A 20785-nucleotide genomic window follows, 5' to 3' on the forward strand; every position below is an offset into this window, starting at 1 on the left:
CGCAATATTTACATGAAAATTTCAAACGAAATGTACGTTAACGTAATTGTTCGAAAGTAAGGAGGGGAAGAGTTGTAATCAAACAGCTTAGCTTGGGAAGAGAAAAACCTTTCGAGGAATGAATTAATGCTGAACGTAACAAAACTACTAACGAACGTTTCAGTTACAAATCTAGATACACGATAATTGCCTTCCCTCTCCATTTAAAAATTCTGATTGCGCCACTGTGCGGCCTTAATGCGGCTAAAAATACCCATCCCGCTCATCAATTAATCGCGAGACGTTCTACTTACCTTCGAGGTGGACGCCGACGTTCGATCGCGGAGACGAATCGTCTCGACGGATCGAGGTCGAAAAAAAAGCTGCATCCCCGTGCAGACGTCCATTCTCCTCTCGCATGGTACATAAAGTATCGGCGGTCTCGAGCGCGTTCCCACTCGCGCGAAGGCAAGATTAACGCGCTCGCGTCGGTGTGTCGGGAGTAACGAACGAGAATTCGCCCGAGGATACACGTTTTTATTCGCCATGTCACGCTGCACAATGTATAAACGACATCGTCGGTTCAGTCTTATTTACAGAATATCGCGGTGAACGCAAGCGCATAGGGAGCGAGGAAAGGGTGGAACAGGAGAAATCAGAAGTGGCCAGAAATGAACGTCGAACCACGAAATTCCAAATAGCGAATACAGGATAAACACTCCTGGATCCGTTATTTGATCGATCGAAGTAATTTCGATCTGCGTTGAACAGTCAAGCTACGTTTCGAGTATCGAGTATATCCAATGAAACTCTGCCCACCCCTGGGGTAGATTAAGTACTTCGGTCGACCCCAACGGAAAAGTCGACGGGGAAGCAAGCGGAAAAGCGGACAATCGTTTGCGCGCGAAGCGGAAACGCTTAAAACGAACAGCTGGAGATACCTGGAAAGCTTCGAACAATGGGAGACGAACGATATCGCCTCTCTTACGACTAACGAGCAAACCCGATTCGCGACGATCGCGCGACGCGTATATTACAAATGTTTAACCTAAACGTCGACCAAAGCATCATTCCTTGGATCGCCTGCGACCAACCAGCCGATCTAGCGGCAAGTGTTGATCGTTTTCTTTTCCAGGCAGGTGTTGCAAGTGACCTCGCAACACCAGCGAAACCTGCAGTCGCAGTTGATCTTTTCCTTGACGATCCTGGTGTCGTAGCCTCTGCCGCAGCAGAGCAGCTCGCAGCCGTCGACGCCTTGGCTGGTGGAGTTGCATCGACGACCTTGCGTGCCCAGGGATCCCGTCTTCCTGTTGGGCTTGCAGAAGTCGGGCGAGTCCTCGCTGTAGATCAGATCTGATCGTTCGGGCGGTTTGATGGTCGGACCCTCGGTGATGAAGCTGTGGCCGTCGTTGCTCGGTATCACCTTCGCCGCCCCGTCGAACGACTCCTTCAGTCGGTTCCCAACGTCGCGGAACGGCGGCATTTTCCGCCAGCAGGTGCGCACGGTGCACGAGCCGGATAGCCCGTGGCATTTGCACTCCGTCCTCATGAAGTTCTTCACAGCCTGCGGCGCGAACGAGAACCATAGTCGCGAGATACTGACGCGGATCAACGTGGAAGATTGCAGGCTATCGAATGGGAACGTTAGGGATTCCTTGTTCGGGATTCAGATAGAAAGTGCTGTGTTCATCGTCGTAGGTGCGAGGTTCTAAGCAATTGCTAGGTACGAGTGTGCAGGATGCGATGGATCTATAGATAGACTGGCTAATGGAACTCGCAGGATATCTAAGTGAGTTAACACATTGTTGACCGGTCGCGAGTTAACTCGTGTTTCCACTTGCATTATCTGTTTCAATTTATGAAACCCATGACGATATAGAATACTGCAAAAGCTTTGCTCATTGTGTTAAGAGAATATACTTTTCTCGGTATTTAGGTTGATATCACTCAGTAGTTTATATCACATTCAATTACGAAATAATAGTCGGTGACATGAAGTCGATTCTAGGTAAAATTGTAGGTCAAGAATGTGTTAAGTGTAGTGTAACGGTAGTCGATTGCCAGTTCCTGATAGTGTTAGCGAAGAGTACACGATGGATAGAAAGTATGAGATCATTTTTCGAGGTGTCCAAGTATTTCTGTTACTGTTGGGTGTATGCAAAAGTAGGAAATAGAATAAAAGAGCATACCAATCTACCGGCGTTGTTGTTGTGAAGCTTGACCAACGTCTTGATGTCGCTGCGCTTCCGGTACGGGGCGTCCATGAAGTCCCGCGACTTCTTGAATCCGAACTTGACGTTGTCGCCACATCCACCCCACTCCCAGTCGCTCTCCGTCGGCAGACTCTTCTCCATCGCGGCTGTCCTGGCGAATTTGCTGAGAGGGTTGCCTGTGGAATTTCCAAGATTCGCGAGAACGCATTCGCGCAACGAAGATGGAAGCTGAGGGACTCACCCTTCGAGGTCATTTTGTCGCAGGAGCACTGAACGAGGTGGCCCATGGTGCAGGCTCTGGTGACCGCGTAAGTGACTCCGGCTGCTGTGATGGCGTTCACGAACCCTGTCTCCCTCGTGTCTGAAACCAGAAGAAACCTGGGTTAATTTAACCCTTTGCGCTCGAGGCCTTCTTTCCTGACCGAGAGTCGCCTCTCGAGCGCAGAGTGTTAAGGGAGTTCCACGTAGCTCTTGGGAAAACATGTAATTCTTGGAAAGTAAGGAGCCGATCGCGTTATGCTGCAAAGCTGAGACTTGAGAGGCATGCCTCGAGTATCCCTCGGGTCTCGTCACATTATCCGCCCACTACACATAACTATCGTGGACAATGCTTTTGTTGTACTCATCGGGGGGTTAAACATCGATCATCGACTAAGGATTCGTGGACCACACTCATGTCGCGCAGCGAATTCCTATAGAAAATAGTAAAAGCGCGATCGCTGTCCTGGAAGCTGCGTTCAGGAGGATGTCCTCGAGGCGAAGGTTCCAAGAGCGAACGCGTTTGTCGCGACAGGTTCGACGATTCGGGGGGTGCAGCCCGGGGAGAGCGACGCGAGCAAGAGGGTCCACGAAACGTCGGGCCTCGGATGGCGTGTGTATTCGGTTTCACCTGTCACGTCTCCACTCCATCATTAGGCGGACAATGCACGCCGGAGTTCCACCCCTTTTCAAAACGGCAGATTACCACCGCCTCCGTCCAACGGCTCCCTGTCACCCATTGTCTCTCACCTGCCCGAGCATCCGGGTTTTGCAAATCCTCCTCGATCCTTTTTTTATTTCCGCGTGTCCAGAACCCCGGCTCTCGCTCTCTCCCGTTGATACTTCGATCTCAAGAGGATTCGTCTCTCTCTGAGTCGCCAATCTAGCGGTCTTATTCGACTAGCTAACAAAACTCGGAATTCAAATAACCCGAAACTTCTCTGTCCATAATACCCTCGAAATTTGTATTCTTCGCGGCTCCCCAGAGAAAGTTAGCAGACTCCCGCTCTCGATCAAAGTTCGCGTCGCTGGAGCGGCCGGCAGATAGAATCTTGCGGCTCTGGATTAACTTATAATCGTAACGCGGAATGCGGGGCCAATTACGGATTCCGTTGGACGTCGACGGGAGGGGATTGTCGTGCGAGTATCGCGAGCGGATCTGTCGGCGGCCGAGCAGAGCGATCGAATCGGCTGGCGGGTCCGAGGCGTTTCCGCGCCGCGAGGCAATTATCCGTTTCGTGCGTTTAAGCGCAAGCTCAGCCGCGAATACTAATGTCGTGGATCAAAGCGCGCGGCGCGATCGGGACGCGAAATCTCGATCGGCGAACCGCAAAAAACGCTACCGGAAAAATAGCGTCGGAAGGGGAAACCGGGAGGTTTCGAAGGTGGAGACTCGGAGGACGAGTGCAGAAATCTGCGGAGCAACCGCCATCTTCTTCGACGACTCGTGATGATTTTTAGATTCTACTCGATGCTCTAATCAGATTTGAAACTAGGCACACCCGCTCGGGCCAAGACGGTTGGGAGACGTTTCGGAGATCGATCCTTCTTACGTCACAACCCCGCGACATCCTTCGAGTCCCCGAGTGCGGGGTAGCGAAGCGCGAAGGAGAAGAAAGGGAGACCAAGTTGCGGCGCGAGCTTGGGAAGGGGTTATACGCGTTAAGCCTGGTTCTCCGTGGTTCCCATGGATTCCAGCCCGGGTATCTTCAGCGCGGATCGACGCACGGACGGACGGACGGACGGACGGAACGAGAAGACGCAGCCCGAGAAGCAGGCTGCCACCGCCCGCGTATCTTCCAATGCATCGCCTCACCTTTCAGTGCGTATTTAAACGATACGATAGTTTTATACGAGCGATCTGATATCGAGGTTCGAGAGCGAAAGGCCCTGGCTCCTGCCTCCGAGTTTCTGTTCGTCGGCTGTGTTGCGTCTCCCGATGTGCCTTTTGCCCGCTGCTCCCGCCGTTCTCTCGATCGCGGACACGCTCTCCCCGTCCCTAAACGTTCGCGTCCCTGTGTCGAGACCGTAACCCGTTGGCACGAACCCGAGGAAATCGTAGGATTGATTAATCGTTGGCAGATGGACTGCGCTAGCAACGGGATGACCTAATACAGTACTGTCCATCGGTTATCCCAAGGACTTCGAGAGACTGCGTGCTGGAGGGAGCCTTGGCATTATCTGATACGCTTGATCGACGTTGCTACCGAGTCATCCGAGTATGTTCGTCGTCGGGAGACCGCTTAATCGGATGGACGAGGGGATCTCGCGATGACAGACGCGATCATAGTTGGTTGCGCCGAGTAAGATGAATTCGAGTATGTTGCCCGACGAAGTATGGAGGAAGAGTCATTCCGTTGACTCTATTAGTTCTCAGTTCTTTTCGATAGTTACAGAAGAATCTCAGCTACAATTTCAACTGTACAGTCGTAGAAGAATGCTGTCTGTTGGATTGAGATACGCGAGCCTAGCCAACAGCGATATGAAGAGCGACGAAAGGGAAGAACGGACGAGGGGCAGAGTAATCGGTAAAAGCTGGTCGACGCGTTGAAATTCGTCCCATGAGCGACACCGCGTGCATCGGATCGGTGGTATCGAAGCGTTCGCGGCGGAGAAAAGGGAAAAGATCGTGGCGCGGAGGTCGGGGAATGTTCGAGGCGGAGAGGAGCAGCAGGTAATATAAATCACTTCGAATCAATTAGACACGAGGGATCGCGAGCCGATGATCTTGCAGTGCCGGGCTGCCAGGTGCACGGAGCGCCCATCGTCTCGGGTCGTCCCGACGGCTCAGCCAATTATCAGCATTCCGGGGCATTATCCTCGGAGCGAGACTTACGCCGTGTTTAATTGCGAGTGTTCTTCTTCTTCTCCTCCTCTGGCTGCTCTTCCTCGTCGTCCGTCTACTCTCATTCGTGCGTCGCTTCTGATTTTCGCGTTTACTCGCCAAGCAACGATCCCACGGCGAACGGAAACCCATCGAGTACCTTTCTGATCCGAGTTGGTAGCTTGTTTGTTTGTGTGCTTTTATAGTACTTACAGAGCTACTTTATTCGCCCATATGTACCTCTATTGAACTTTTCTGATACTTTTACTCTTACGAGACCTCTTTTTTCCTTATCATTTTATTTTTTTTTAAAATCGACGAGATCGTCCACCTCGGATCTCAATTCGAGTATCGGTAATCGGAGGAGTAACGCCAATTGGTCGACCGCGGCATCTTCAACGGACGCAGGAGCGAAGAAGCCTGGAATCTCCCGGTCGCGCTGATGGACGTCGTTCGTCATCGTCTCGAGTCAATCTGTGATCTGTTTACTCGTCGATTATATAAGGCGGCGAGGATTCATCGCGAGGTATTTATCCGCGAACTGCTGATGGTCTTTTTGCGACGCCGATCGCGCACCGCTCGCTTAACGGGACGCGCGCAACTCCCGTCCGCGGGTCACGGTGAAACATGCGCAACGAACCAGCTAACGAAACGGCAGGATCGCCTTAAACGGGTGACGTTTCGTACTTACGACACCTCGTGAAATGGTCAGACACTATTCGAAGTTGCAACGGGGATGTCTGATATTTTAAGGGTATCGAGTTTGGTATCCGCTCTGAATCCAAACGACTGAGATCGATTCGCTGCAAAGTGCAACTAAACAAGATTAACAGATTTCACGCTCGTCGTAAGAATCAAGAGATTGAAAATCAAACTCAGTAAAAGGCTTTTCTCCGTTAGCACCCCCTTGTTTCGAAAATAAAATGATTTTCGATCATGAGACTTTTCCGTATTCTATAGGATAGAAATAAACGTTGCGCGAAAGGAAACCTCGAGATATGTATCCGTCTCCTCGCAATTTTTTCCCAAAGAGGACTAGACCAACGGTCGTTTTCGAGCTCGATTATCTCCGAAGCAGAGCCCCGTAGAAAAGAATTCGATTCCACGTTTTCGCTTAATTTTTCCCCGAGCAATCGCCACCTTCGATTGGTCGCGGCTAGCCGTCGCGAGATCGCGACGACTGATTTATGGAATTTGCGCGGTGCGTGCGTCGCGGTTCCACGGCGCGCGCAAGTCCCGATCGTGCACGCGGCCTCGACAAATCCCTCGTAAATCGCGGGGTGATTAATCGGTGCGGCGGATTATGTAAGCGTGTAATTTGCGGCGACGCGGCGTGCATCGTGCCGCCATTGTAGGAATTATGTCCCTCGACTCGGTCGATCGACGCGGCCAGATACCATCGATCGGTCTCGCCGAGTGATTTGTTTGGCGGACTCGCGATTTATCGCGCTGGATGCGCCGATTCGTGCGCAATAGATCGCACTCACCGCGGATCGGTCCGGCTCGTGTTCGTAAATCGGTCGCTCGCGCCGACCCTTTTCAATCTGGATCGCGTCGAACGCAGGAGTGCATCGATACTATTTAACAATTTTATATTTTGTTGGCGAACGTTCTATTTTATCAACGCTATCAACTCTTTCGCTACTGCAGTCCCGTCCGACGAAGGACCGTTACCGAATGGAAACTTCAACGGAAATCACAGTGACCGATAACGAAAAATGTTGCCAACGACTACAAATGGCACTTGTATACGTATCATTTCTATTGCCGCATATACGCGGCGCTCGGCGCGAAAGGGTTAAATAAAGAGAAATCTATTTGTTCTAACAGGAACACATTATTCCATCGATGTTTCGAAAGAACGTAAAAATTTGAGGGAGCAGGTCGAGCTCGGTCTAATTGCGCGTAGAACCGGTGATCGAAAACGGACCAGAGTGGAGCAGAGGGAGACGGAAGAAGGAGCTGAAGCCGAGTAGACAAGAGAGGAGATAAATCGCGGGGCACGTTCGTAAATAAAGAGGAGAATATCGAATGAGAAAAGAGGCACGGGATACGCGCGTTTAGTTAACCCCCCGTGTACAGCAGATCGTACGAGAGAAACCTCTCCAATAAATACAGCGAGAACGGACGCATGAATGCCAGCAAAAATCGCCCAATGACCAATTGCGGCAACGGCCGCTGCGCCTTTTCCCGGGATTCCGCGTGATTTTTGAGCGGCCGCGGTATCACCGCTGGATTCTCCTCTCTCGCTGGAATTTCTCCCTCGTGCTGTCCCTCTCTTTCCTCGGTCGACACCCGTCGTCCCGCGCTCCCGTGCACTCTTCGTCCTCCGAAGGAACCTGGACTCGAAGATACCGCGGTAATTACGGCGAATCTTCTCTATCCCTCCCCGACCTCGGACTCTTCTTTGCCGAGACGCTCGACATAGATGCATCTAGACCAGGAGTCGATGTCGTGCAGGTCTTCCCCAACGTTTGCTTAAACTGTGGTGGAAAAAAACAAAAATATTTGATACGTGATCATGTAGCATTAGTAGCTCCACGTAACAGTTTGCGTTCTTCGAGCATCTCCTTATATTTCACTGTACCAACTTGTCCCTCCATCGACTCGGTTCCCTACTTTCCAGAACGACTGTACTCGAAGGATGCACCGAGAAGACGCGCAGCCGGTATCCCCCCACAAAGGATTGACAATAGCAAACAGTTTAATGTCCCGTACGTTTATTGTATCTCGGCTACCGTGGCTTTAACTTCCATCGAGAGAGCTCGGAGAAAGGGTGAAATGAGGAGAAAGAAGGAGACGGAAGGCCGCGGTGAAAGAGGAGAGCGGAACACCGGGACAGATCTGTTATTCTGTTAGACTCCGGCCGTTCGCTGGTGACATTTGAATGCTCGGTCGATTTCACGAGTCGCCGAAGAGAGCACCGGAGAGGGAGAGAAAACGAGAACTTCCATATCCCCTGCGTTCTCCTTTGGCATCGCGGACACTGTCCCCCTTCGTGGCTTTAACCTCCCTGCAACTCCCCCCGGGTGCATCCAACGATTCCTCGCGAATTCCGCGACTGGTTCGATCGTCGAGCTAAATCAGGGGTCGCCAAACTGATACCGAAAATCTGTAAACTTAATCGGATTTCTATATCCTGTCGACGAGCAAATCGAAGCCCACTCTCTGATGCTTAATTTTACGACTGTATATCAGTCATCCACCGTTCCGAATCGAGAACGCGGATCGGAATGCGAGCAGTAAACTCTTGGACAATGGGGAAGCGTCAAGAGCGATGACGACAAGAAAAATGCTATGGTTCTCGGTAACAGTGGACACCAGAGGCCCGTTTAGTCACGGGCAATTTCCTTCCTGCCCATCAGGCCACGTCCGTCGCTGAAAGCGAGAAAAATTGGGGTTTTTCCCTTTTCAACTGGAAGACACGCTTCCCCCATAATCGGCGCTCATGTCTCGTGTATTGTTGTTTCCTGCGGCAACGGTGTCGACGACGCAGCCACCACCTCGCCGTTAGAGCGCCACGGGTAAATCGTGAAAATTTCCACGCCTGGACCCACCGCAGCTTCGAGGACTCTTCGCCGTGTCAGAATCGCGTTCCGAACGGTTCACGGCCGTCGAAGACTGATAGAGCGACAGTTAGACCGTGGCTAGTTTGAAATAAAAGGGATACAAGAGCGACCGAGTCACGATTATTTTCTCGTTCGATACTGTTGATTATATTTGCGACGTCTTATCAACCGAAGATCGAAAGAAGTTCTGAGATGGAACGAAGATCCAAGTTTCTCGAGGCTTCAGGTAAAATGTGTCTAAACGAGGGAGGGAAAGAATGACTGGTAACGTTAATAAACGGCTCGGATGCGAAACGATCGACGTGTGTGGCGATTCCAGCTGGTGGAAGTGTAGGTGCGTCGAGAGGCGGAAAACGCGTTGGCGAATTCACGTGTTCCCTAGCGAGCGAAGGCGAGGAGCACGAAGCGTGGGGGACGCGTTCGCGTCTTCTACGGAGCGCATTAGTTAGCACCGAGTTCGCGAGGCGACAAAACACTTAGCGCCGCGGCGCTAAATCGGTTTTAGCTCGCTCATTATCGTCCCATACCGTTTCGTCTCGTTGTCTCGTATATCCTACGCGCGCGACTCCCAGGAAAAGCCCTGAACCTCGTGTTCTTTGTGAGACCTATTGCGTATTATTCGATGTGCAGAAACATCTGCTCAAGGGGAATCAAAGTGAACCCCAAAATCTACGAAAAATTCATTCTAATTACTTATATACAGTCAATCCCATGAGTATTCGTACCTTTTAACATTTATTTGGAAACATCAAACCTGTTATTTACTTTAGACAAATCTCTTCGATAGACATAGAGGGTACGAGCACTTATGAGACTGATTGTATGCGGTTCGGATACCAAGGTGTTATTTATTATAAAATCACCAGGAAGAAGGGACACACCGGACGTAGGAGGTATCAGGAATTGCTATGTGTGTCTTCTATCCAAACGAACACGGTAATCTTCGAATAAACAATAAACTGAAATTATCAATTTCTGCATTGGTTACTTTTACTCTGATCTGTAAACCTAACAAATGTAAATCGTATGCAAGGGCTAATTAGTAATCGACCATTTGGGTTTCTAATTAGGAAATCCGTTGGGCAAGATTCTCCTCCAACTGGTTGCACGTTATAAGCCGGCGTGGGGTACGGTTTATCCGGCTAGTAAATAAATAAAGATGCTAGGAGGAGATGGGCGCGAGAATCCTGAGGTAGCCCCACGGTTCTCGCGCGGCTCGCGAGGCCGACGCGTCGTAAGTTATCGAGTTTACTGGAAGATTCCAGCGACGCTGGATCAGGGGGCTTCGGTGAGATATTCAGGAGCGAGTTTTTACGAGCCTGCGACGCCGCTCACCGCGCTCTTACTGCCAAATAATTAGCTCCCGATTTAGTAGCGATTCCCATTTAGTTCGCCGCTCCTACCCTATTACCGATAAACGCGATCCTGGTGTTTCCGAGCCTTTGGGGACGGCTGGGACCAGCGTGGACCACCTTGGTGGAAAGCGTGGTTTATTAAGCGTAAACCGTCCACTTTATTTCCGCCAGGACTACCAGAGGACACGGGGCGCCCGTTGGCCGCCCATCGACTATCGATACGTTATCTTCGGCACGGCCTCTACGCGTGATCGCTTAATCCTTATCAGGGTTGACGAGGTTAGTCTACCATTTGCTATCTAATACGAGCCTCATCCCTTCTTCGATTATCGTACGTTTAAAAAATAATTATCGAGATGATTCGAAAGAGTACGTGTTCCAAACGAGCCTTAACTTTCTTGCACCATAACTCTCACAACGCTCGAACGCTCGAACCACAAATGCCAAGCCCAAGTGGCACAAACGTTCGGACACGCGTAGACTGATTCCCGATGTAGGCTCACTAATATGAAAGCCCATCAAGATCGGTGAAAAGTCGGACGCGTCATCTTCTTGTCAGACTTCGCGACCAGCGAAAAAGTATCTTGTAAGCGTCCCGCGCATCGCCCACGGGAATAGAACGGAGCAATTATCGCGGACGAGATCGTTGCGAAAACGAAGAACGAACGGACGGAATCGCGGGACGGGGCTCGAGTTTATTAACGCGCCAAGGTGAGCATCCTCGTTAGACTCGAGAAACGTCGACGAAAAGAATGTTTTCGAGGTGATCCGATATACGCGTGTATGGCGTGCATATACAGCGTGTATCCTGGCATGTGGGTCTCGTGGGCTTGGAACGCGAAAGCAATGGGAAAAAGATCGCGTATCGCGTGTTCTGTTTGTTCTTGACCGTTTTTCTTTTTCTTTTTATAGGAATCATAGGACAGGAATTATTCGCAAAAAACTCGATGACAGTATTCGATAGAGGATTTGGATAGATTATACTCAAGGTCCATGAGCAGGGACACTCCACTGCACTCTGTCGCAGAGTTGTTCCCTCGACCCTTTAGGATGTTGAGGGAATACTGAGGTGGTTTTCATTCACTATACAGTATGAAACTCTCATTCAGCGTCCATTCTGAACAATCGAATTTAGCATATCTCAGCAAATGGTGTTCGTTTCAGCGAGGATCGAATGCCTCTGGGAAAATTCCTCGAACGAAGGGTTTGATTCGAACGGTCGTTCACCCGATATCTCCACGGTCGAATAAAATCGCCCGCCGAAAACTCCGCCTCCCGGTCAGGAGAAGAAAGAGCAATTTGTTGATTCGAGGAGGCCGTTTTTAGGCCCGGGTAAGACTCCACGGAATCCCGATGAACGAAGAAAACCACTCTCTTAATTTGGTCGAGACAGGCACCACGGTATCGGTCGCGGAGGATTCGGGGGATCAGTGGATCTTTAGCTCGGATACCGAACGAACCGAACGAAAGAACGAACGCGCCGTGGCAGCAACAATAAATTCCTTCCTCCTTTCCTTTCCCCCTGGTAGCTCTTTCCACGGGTTTTTGACGCCCGTGTTCCTCTTATCGCGACACGCGGCACCCCTCAATTAAGAGGTGCTGCTCGTCCACGAATGTTCTACCAGTCCAACCTCGAATCTCTTCTGAAGTCGGACCACACAGCGGGAGCTACCTGCGGGGCTAACCTATCGGCCAGATCGCGCCCATAAAAATTAAACGTCGCCAGATAAATAAACGTCAATCGAGAATTAAGATAGGCGCCGCCGGTAGCGTGCTTTCCCCCTTGCTTTTTCTCTCTATGCTCGCCCGTTAGGAATTTTTCCTCGTCTTCGATCCTCGGAGGAGGATCGACGGATAACCGACTCGCTCCCCCGATACGCTCCCACGGATTTTTCTCTCCTACCCCTCTTCGTCCCTCGCACATACGATCGACGCCACGAACCGACAGTCCACCCTGAATCGGCCTCGATCTTCGACCTCCCACCGCGATTCCATCGACAGCTTTCACGCTCGCGTAAACGTTTTTCTGGTCCCGATGTGTCTCAACCCTGACGATGGGTCTCTTATAATACACGCCTGGCAGCTCGGGGCCCGTTAAACACCAGATCGAAGTTTACTAACTCTTTCGCGTTTATGTCCTGGACAATTTTAACTCTGATTTAAACGTTCCAGATCCGGGTACGAGTCGTTCACTTCGGAATGTTTTACAACTCTTTTCGTTTCACTTAAACAAAATTAGTTCGTTTCGTAATTAATACCGCAACCTGTTGGACCGATGGAACAGATTCACGCAGAGTGTTTCAGAGGAGCTTGTGCTCGATCTCTGGAACGGTATTCCAAAGGAATGCGTTTGTCATAGTGACCGAGACGAAACATTCGAGTCAAGGGTATGTATTTAGAAGCGAAGACGCATCGTCCACGCGATTCACGTTCAAAACTTTGAATAAAAGAAAAACATGCGGAATACGTCATCGCGCTGTGTTGTGTTTTTTAATATCTGGAAATCACAGAAAATTCGACTAACCGGCCACTTTTGTCTTTCTATTAGTTCGGATACGGGACTGTCTACTACTATTACAAGCTAAAATAACCCCTCCAGTAATTCGATGTCGATAACAAGCCACAGCCTGTGTACAATCGCAAAGTTTTGGTAGAGAGCCGCGCAACTGGAAACGCGACCCCCGCGAGCATAAAGGCGCCATTGTGCAAGTACACGCTGCTCGCCCAGGGTGGGCCAAAAGGTCGTATATTTCTTGCTGCGGACTTCCCAGGGCGGGCTGTCTTCGCCCGGGGTCGCAGATAAATGACGACGTCGAGGATTGTCACCCGAAACGACCGGTTAACACATCGCCGCCCCTGTCATCGATCCGCGCCGTCCATAATGCACCCGGCAGCCAGGATTTATGTACCTGCCGTTCAACCTTTTTTCAAACCGACCTACCGTTTCGGGACGTATGCCGCTGTTGCTCTTCCGAAAACAGCACTGGTCGATAGATGGATAGATAGTTCTTTGCACGCTTTGGAACACTGTCCCCTAAGAGCTTCGTGGGGGACTCGTGTTTCCCGTTAATTTTTAGGTCGATAGGCCTAGGCCTACGTCAAGAAGAAAATTAAAAGCTTCAAAATATGATCCAACTTCGATAGAATTTCTTTCTCGGAGAACTATAACATGTAAAAAGCTAATTTAGTCACTTTTCGTCTCGATTAGTGATGATAACATTGAGAGTTAAATCTCGAGGATGTTGTGCTCAAAGATGAATCCTTCGTGGCGACGGTAGTTTGGTTAATTTTAGATCGCTCTTACCAGCATAAGTTGTCGAAATCATGAATCTCCCGCGATGTAATAGAATCCCTTACAAGTTAATTAAGCCGTCTGAATCGACTCGAGTCATAAAATAATAGCTCGGCCAGTATCTCTGGAATCTTGGGCCAAACGCCGATCGTCAGGCATCGTCGACAGTGTCGGATATAATTCGATCATCGATCGTCCAGCGTGGAATCCACGCGTCCGTATACGTTGGTGCGCGTAGGTTGGTCGCCGACGAATCGCATCGGAGTCCTGGCAGGAATCACGATCGACAGGATCGATGGTAATCTCTCGATCGCGGGGAAACGAAGGGTGAAGAAGGTGAAGCGCTCGAAACGGGGCGATTCCCGTGGACGAGTCGCCCCGGCAATGAAGCCTTTAATTAAGGGAACATATTGCCACTAATATCCGACGGACAGTGTCAATCTGTCAGGCTACCAAAAGGCACCGATCTGATAGCGGAACCTAGAGAGCGGTTCGGCCTATTGAACACGCTGTCTTCGATTTAGTTGTCGTGCTCGATCACCCGGAATTAATACATCGGACGGGTAACTAAACGAGCCACGCGGACAGGTTCGCTCTCCTCTCATCTCCTTTCGAGCAAACGCTAACCCAACCGCGTGAGAATCTTTCCTTGGACACGAGACTCTCGAGACCGTGCCCCGACGTTCAATTTGTTCACAGTTTACTTCCACAACCGTTTACGCACGCCTTCGACCAGCTCACCGAATATTCAGCTCGACCCACAAACTTTCCATTTTCGAGGGCACGCTTCTCCGCTAGCCCGGTGTCAACTTGCGTCCTCAATTTATGCGACTAAATTTAATCGATATTATTGGGTTGCCTAGAAAGTCCATGTCGATTTTTGGTAAGTGGTACAAGTCTGAATATATCGGAATGGTTGGAAACAAATAACATGTGTAGATGCCTTAAAAGGTGGAAAGGTTATGGAACAAAATGGTACTACTGTCACTCACCCCGTAACAAAATCTTCCTGAGGGACCTCCTGATCGTGGTGCAGTTCCACCTCCGATTCCTGAATTGATACTGGCACTCTTTGGTCCCCACTTGCACGCCCTTCGCGATTTCCTTCAGCAGCGACGGTTCCTTCCGACAAATGTCCGCCATCTTGCCCTTCAGCCTCCTAGTTTTCTTGCAGATGAGCATGGGGTCCATCACCACCTGATTTCCAACGGTCCTGAAGCAAAGCAACGTATACCACTATGAGTATGAATTTTATTACATATACAGGGTGGGGCAATAACTATTAGCACCTCAGATGTTTTCGAAACTGTAAGTTTCACAGAAATATTTTTAAGGTGGCTAAGTCGATCGAACGATCCTTCGTCGCGAGTAACAGCCAGATAATGGTTGAGAACTTGTAATAAGATCTTTAGCCCACGTTACTGTGCATTTATATTTCAGTAAATATTTTTGTGAAATTTATAGTTTCGAAGATATCCGAGTTGCTAATAGTTATTGCCCCACCCTGTATATCTCCCATAGACCATAACTTGATTGAATGGTTGATTCTTCGCTGAATGTTATGCGATGCGCTTTTGCTAGTCCGAGCAAATTCTACAAGCCCGCGGAGTCAGTGGTTAAAATTCTGAAACAACGCGCAAAAAGAGGAGCGTTTTTCCGAGGGGGTCGCGACCACGCGGTCCCCTACCCTCGGGGGCTGGACAAGAGACGCGCCGAAGCCATTACGATAATTAAATCCGCGAGTCATTGTACTCGTGGCAGGCTAACCGGGCAAAGAACTAGCCAGAAACGGTCAGGACCAATGGACGAACGGAATAAAGAAACGCTCTGGAAAGGGAGCAAAAAGAGAAACGAATCGAAAGGGAGCTGAGTTCGCAATGGGAACCGCGACTTCTCTCCTTCGGGACCAGAAAGAAGCGGGAGCAAGAAGAACGGGGACGAACCGGAGGACCGTGATCGGGAACCCGGGGCGTAAAAAAGTCTGAGAAGCCAGAAGAAGAATAGAAGGCGGACTCGTACGAATCGAAAGAAGAGGAAACGGGTGAGGAGGGTGGGCCCCGAAGACGAGGCGAATAGGGAGGGAAGAACAGAGCGACCTTCGTTACGAAACGTTAATTAAGATCATTAGTTCTGCGTCGGTTGGATGCCAGGGCGCGTACACGACGGCCTCTCGGGAATGCAACGACCTTAATGGCAATAATTCCGTTAAGGACGGTTGCTCGCGCCCGTGTACGACCGCTTGGTTGCGGGCTAGCCGATGGCCGCGCCGCTTTTCGTTCCGCACGAACCTGAACCGGAGAAAACAAGAAGAAGAAGTCCGCGGTAATACGGCCGCGGAGTCCGTGCACCGGTGACATCGTCATTTGGGCGAGGATTCCACGCTGGAACGGCGACTGTAACAGCGAGGAGAAGAACGTCGGATACGCGGACAGGAATTCTCGAGAAACTCGCGAACCTGGAGACGTCGAAACGCGGCAGCTAGGGATGCTTCGGAGCCGGTTGCGATCCGCGCGAGTCGCCCCCTGGAGAAAAAGGGATAAACGCTGCTCTCGTTCGCGAGCAAAATGCGCGCGGCGTGCATGTAACGTCTCACGGGACCGGCTGGCTACGAACAATTCGCAAGAAGAACTTCATTCGAGACGTCGATATACTTGGAGCACTACCAGGGAAGGGGTTGGACTGTGCACGGGGTTCGTTAATACGGTGCAACCTTGGTTAATTAATAGGATGCTGGAGAATCGTGGAATAGGTAACCAATTTAACAAAGGAGCACTTTAACTTCGCGCGATAATTCAGGTTCTGCGAAACCCTTCAGACGCTAATATTATAGACACTGCACTCTATACTCGAAGACATTATTCTCCACTTGTGGACAGCTCAAGAAAATTATGCACCTCTGAGATCATCCCTGCAGTTGTATTTAATTCTAGTAATACATTGCGATTCCGTGGCTCGCCCTCTGGAGAAAAAAGAGTAACGGTGCTCTCGTTCGCGAGCAAAATATGGCGCATGTAACGTCTCGCGGGACGATGGAGACCCGCTGGCAAGGAACAACGCGCAAGAACTTCATTCGAGTCATCGATATTCTTGCTCGGGGGCCTGTCCTCGATCGTCCATAACGGAGCGTGCCACCCTCGAGACATCGGAACAGAATACCGAAGAAGAACTGGATTGCTCGTCGACGGATGTTTATATTTTTGTTTAATCAAGGACATTCGTAATAACGACGAGTATAGAAATTCGAGTTCGATAGAAATTCCATAGTATGTGGTAAACACAACAATCAACTACAGCGGTTTGCGAGACTTTCCTGGAATTAGCGAGAGAAGGCGAAGAAGGTTTGTTTTTACCGAGTCCGGAGAATAGGCGACGCGCGCTTTCCGAGAAGTCGAAAGTTATGACGCGGCATACGTCGAACGTCTTATCGTCGTGCTAACAGAAGAACTAGCTCTTACGCGTGCTCCTAAAAATAGCGAATTTCTCCGGACGAAAGCCTCGTTCGTAGCGGTTGTTCGACGGAACGTTGTAAATTAACGTTTCATTGTCTCGCGCGCTCACGCAGAGTTGCGCGAGCACCGAGCTCGCGTAACGCCATAGTAACCGATAAATGCGACTGGAATTCCGTCCGAGTTGCTTTTCCCCGGCGCTGGAAATTGCAAAGAAATGCTGCGCCTAGTTTGGAAATTTCCAGCTACGGAAACGAGGACGCGGGAAAAGGAGGAGTGGAATCCCCGCTGCGTGACACTGTCCTGACCACAACAGTTCAAAGGATGACAGCCGAAGAATATTTGCGCTGGTTCTTTAACGACCGTGCAGCTAACTTCTCCTAACTCAAATAAACGGGGCGATCGCGGTCTGTCGATACACCTCTTGCCTGTTGCACGGATAACGTTACGACGTTATTAGTGCAAACACGTCGCGTCGTTTGACGATCGTTTCATGCCGGTGTCTATTAATACCGCGGCTGGTCAGCGCCGAGGAGTCGGAGTGGTCAAGAACCGCGGCACCCCGTTTTGGAGTAACGTGCTCGTTAATTAACCGCTACGCACTTACCGCATTTTATTTTTCTCGAAGCTGGGAACTTTAAGAAAGTTTTTTCTGCCTCCGTTTTTCGATACCATGCCTCGAAAAAATGGCGAAATAACAACTCATTTCAACCTACCGGAGCGTGTGCCCCTTAAAAAGGCATCGATTTGCCACCGAACAAGAGATGAGGTAACTTCTCTCGAAGCAATAAGGAGGTTCGCCAAAGATGTACCAATGTTAAAAAATGATCTGCCTCCGAGGTCCCCATAAATTTTCGAAACACATTGCGAGCAATGAAACGACTCCTCCTGGTATTTTAACTCAGTGGTTTATCGGGTTGACGAACGAGGACGAGATCCGCGACGACGCGTACGAGAGAAAAAGGAAAATCGAGCAAACTCGAGCGAAGATAACGAACAATCGGTGGGAGTGAGCGGCTGAAAGTGGACGTGAGATGGGGTGGGTGGTATCCGGGCTAGGAGGAAGAAGGGGTTGTCCTCGCGTACGCGGAGGCAAGAAAAGAACTCGAGGATGGACACGTCGTCGCGAACGAAAAGCGTGGAGAGGCCGGTTAGGGCGGTCGACTTATTTATTGCCTCATTAGACGCACTCACTTTGCTCGAAGGCAGCTCCACGCTGTCTGCTCGGATAGACAGTGACGAGAGAGCAAACGTTGCTGGCCTCACTCGGCTCGTCGGTTCGTACACGCTCGAGCATCGGCTGAGCCTGACAGGGAGGGAACGACGACTCTCGACGGAGAGCACGAGAAGACGAGAGAACGGACCGTCCTCTGGCTGCCGAAAGGAGCTCGAGAAAGAAGAAGGAACGGGAGGTGGAGGACGCGCAGAAGAAGAACGGTCGCTGGTTCTGGGTCCACCGGTGAATTCTTCGAATATCTCGCACCGTCGGAACGAGACCCTCGAGGATAGGAAGAAAACACGACGGAAGTCGGGAATCCTCGCCACCAAGGACACCTGGGACCATGGTAATTCGATCGATCGCGATGCACCAACTGTCTCGGATAATGCTCGACTCGGGACTCTCAATTATCGATACGCGTGGCACGGATAGAGACTGCTTTGTTCTCACGGACCTTTCTCGAGAAATCCATCCAACGAGAACTTCTCGCCGAGAAGACGCAAGTCGCGGAGATAAAAAAGAAAAGGGAGTACGAGCACAGAAGGGAACGTCGGATAAAAAAATACAGCGAACGGAAGTCGAAAGTCACAACAGCTCGTGCTGGCTAAATATGCGCACTTAATCTAAATCATCCTCTTGTTGCTCGGCGACACGGAGGAGGCACGAGACACGAGGCTGAGACAGAGCACGGGAGGACCGAAAGCGAGCAAAGAAACGTCCCGCGGCTACTCCATCGCACAGCTTCTAAGCGGATTGGGACGCGGTCTCTCCCGTGCTCCAATTTCTAACCAATCGAGTTAAGCTGTCTAGCTCTGGTAAGTTTGTCTGTACTCGATGCTGTTGTCAAATTGGAGGTTTCTTCGAGATTGATTTTCTTTTGAACGAAAGACGACACGTCTGCGCCGAAACAGCCCTCGCGGCCAAGGATCGTCTCCGTGAATACCGGGAAATGAGCCGCTGCACGAAAGAAACAAAGTACCGGCGAGAGATGATCGGCGCGCGTAAAAAGGCCAATTTAACTCGGCTGGGGAATGCCCGAACAAATTGGTGCCAAGGGTTAGCTCGCAACCGCGAGTCTAGATTGCGTTTCGAGCATCGTTTCCCAAGAACCTCCAGGAATTCGTTGCGAGACTCCCGAGCCTTTCGATCGCTCGAAAGGGAAGAAAGAAGGCTGTGGACGCCGACCGACACGCCTCTATTTCCGTTTCCCTGGCTGCCGGACCGAGCGTGCTCGCGCATCGCGAATTATTCCAGGCACGCGGCTTAATGAAACCCGATCGAATCGGAAGAGTACTAATAAAATTAGAGTAAGCCTGAATAACGCGCGCCGGGGGTCTTTAAATTCCATACATAACTGCAGCGTCGAAACAATTTCAAATTCTTCTCTGCGTGGAACGTCTAGCGTCGGGAAACGCAGCTACGCCCTCGTCCTGACATTCCTCGAAAATCGATTCACATGCTACCGCTGACGCGGGACACTCGTTCCAGCTCCGATAACCGCCGCCGTTCGCTCCATACAATATTCTTATCGTTACTTTGCTTTTACATTCCTTTTCCACGTCTCTACTCTACCTCCACCTGTATTTTACATTCGATTGCTACATTTTATGTACAAATTGTTATTGAATCTATGGAACTTTTCGTCAAGATTAATTTCGCGTGCTCGGTTGAAGCTGAATGCTTAAGAGTTGACTGGGAATCTCGCTCTCAATCTTCAATTGCTTCTGCCTTGCGGTAAGAAATTTTCGGTTCCTTTTTGTATAAAGAATGCATCCTGAAGAAAATAATGTAGTCAAGGCTCGAGACCTGATATATTTCCATTGCTTTCGATAGAAATATTTAAGGTGTCCAAAAGGGTTAACGCTAATCGAACGATCCTGAATTCCCCTGCGTCGTCGAGGAAGAGGGATGAGTAGACGAAACGAAGAAGAAAAATACAAGGGTTGTGGGTACGGGGTTCGTGCGTGTCGTTGCGTCACGCTACGCCAGGCCGATTTCGCGCAAACGGAGAAGGCAGAACGCGTGCAGGACCGTCAATGGGCTCGTCGTTAACCGCTTCGTTTCTGATACGCGTGTCATTGCCGGCTCACTGGCGTTATTGTGAGCGCCGCCATATTTTGACCCGACCGTGATCGACGTGCCTTGCATCGTGACAAATCGAGCATTTCTTTAGCGTGCCGCGCACGGGGAACGCTCGTGCATCGCCGCGGAAATATTTTTGAACGCGATTCAATTTCGCTCCGAGTTTTATGTATTTATCGCGTTGCAGTTATTGCGCCAGCGGAACTTACTCCCCAATTTTCTTCGTGCGTGCTTACGATCGACGAGGAAAGAATGAAAAATTAATGTTTGAAAAATACTTCGGATCGAAAAAGCGTGGAACTTGTATCGAGAACGCTGTTCGTTTTGCGCGTGGAATCTCTGTAACGTTGTTCGTTAGGCGGTAAATCAGAGCTGGACAAAATTATTTCCGTCTTCCAAGTCTCGGGGGATCGAGATGTCGCGGACGAGGATGATCGAGTGCGTCCGTGACTCGAGGGTTGAGCACTAAATTTATCGCTCCGCCGACGTAGATCGAATCGAAACTGACCCTGGATAAGCGACAGAGATTACGTTTCTCTCGCTTGCAG

General features: G+C 50.3%; 1 protein-coding gene across 4 annotated transcripts in view; it reads right to left on the bottom strand.

Annotated features, from left to right (window-relative positions):
* Positions 1-499: 499 nt before the first annotated feature.
* The window catches only part of LOC128884564 (protein Wnt-6), a 69745-nt gene continuing 49459 nt past the window's right edge, over positions 500-20785 (bottom strand). For 3 of the 4 annotated variants that reach the window (XM_054138027.1, XM_054138026.1, XM_054138029.1), the window contains 4 exons: positions 14483-14703; positions 2434-2553; positions 2169-2368; positions 500-1543 (listed from right to left, as the gene is read on the bottom strand). In XM_054138027.1, coding sequence (XP_053994002.1) covers positions 1082-1543; positions 2169-2368; positions 2434-2553; positions 14483-14681 — 981 coding nt within the window. In that variant the 5' untranslated portion in view covers positions 14682-14703 and the 3' untranslated portion in view covers positions 500-1081. Of the gene's footprint in view, positions 1544-2168; positions 2369-2433; positions 2554-14482; positions 14704-16384; positions 16587-20785 lie in introns of those variants that run through there. The other variant, XM_054138028.1, reaches the window with a different exon arrangement.

Source organism: Hylaeus volcanicus, chromosome 1, assembly GCF_026283585.1.
Source record: "Hylaeus volcanicus isolate JK05 chromosome 1, UHH_iyHylVolc1.0_haploid, whole genome shotgun sequence".
Classification (NCBI taxonomy): domain Eukaryota; kingdom Metazoa; phylum Arthropoda; class Insecta; order Hymenoptera; family Colletidae; genus Hylaeus; species Hylaeus volcanicus.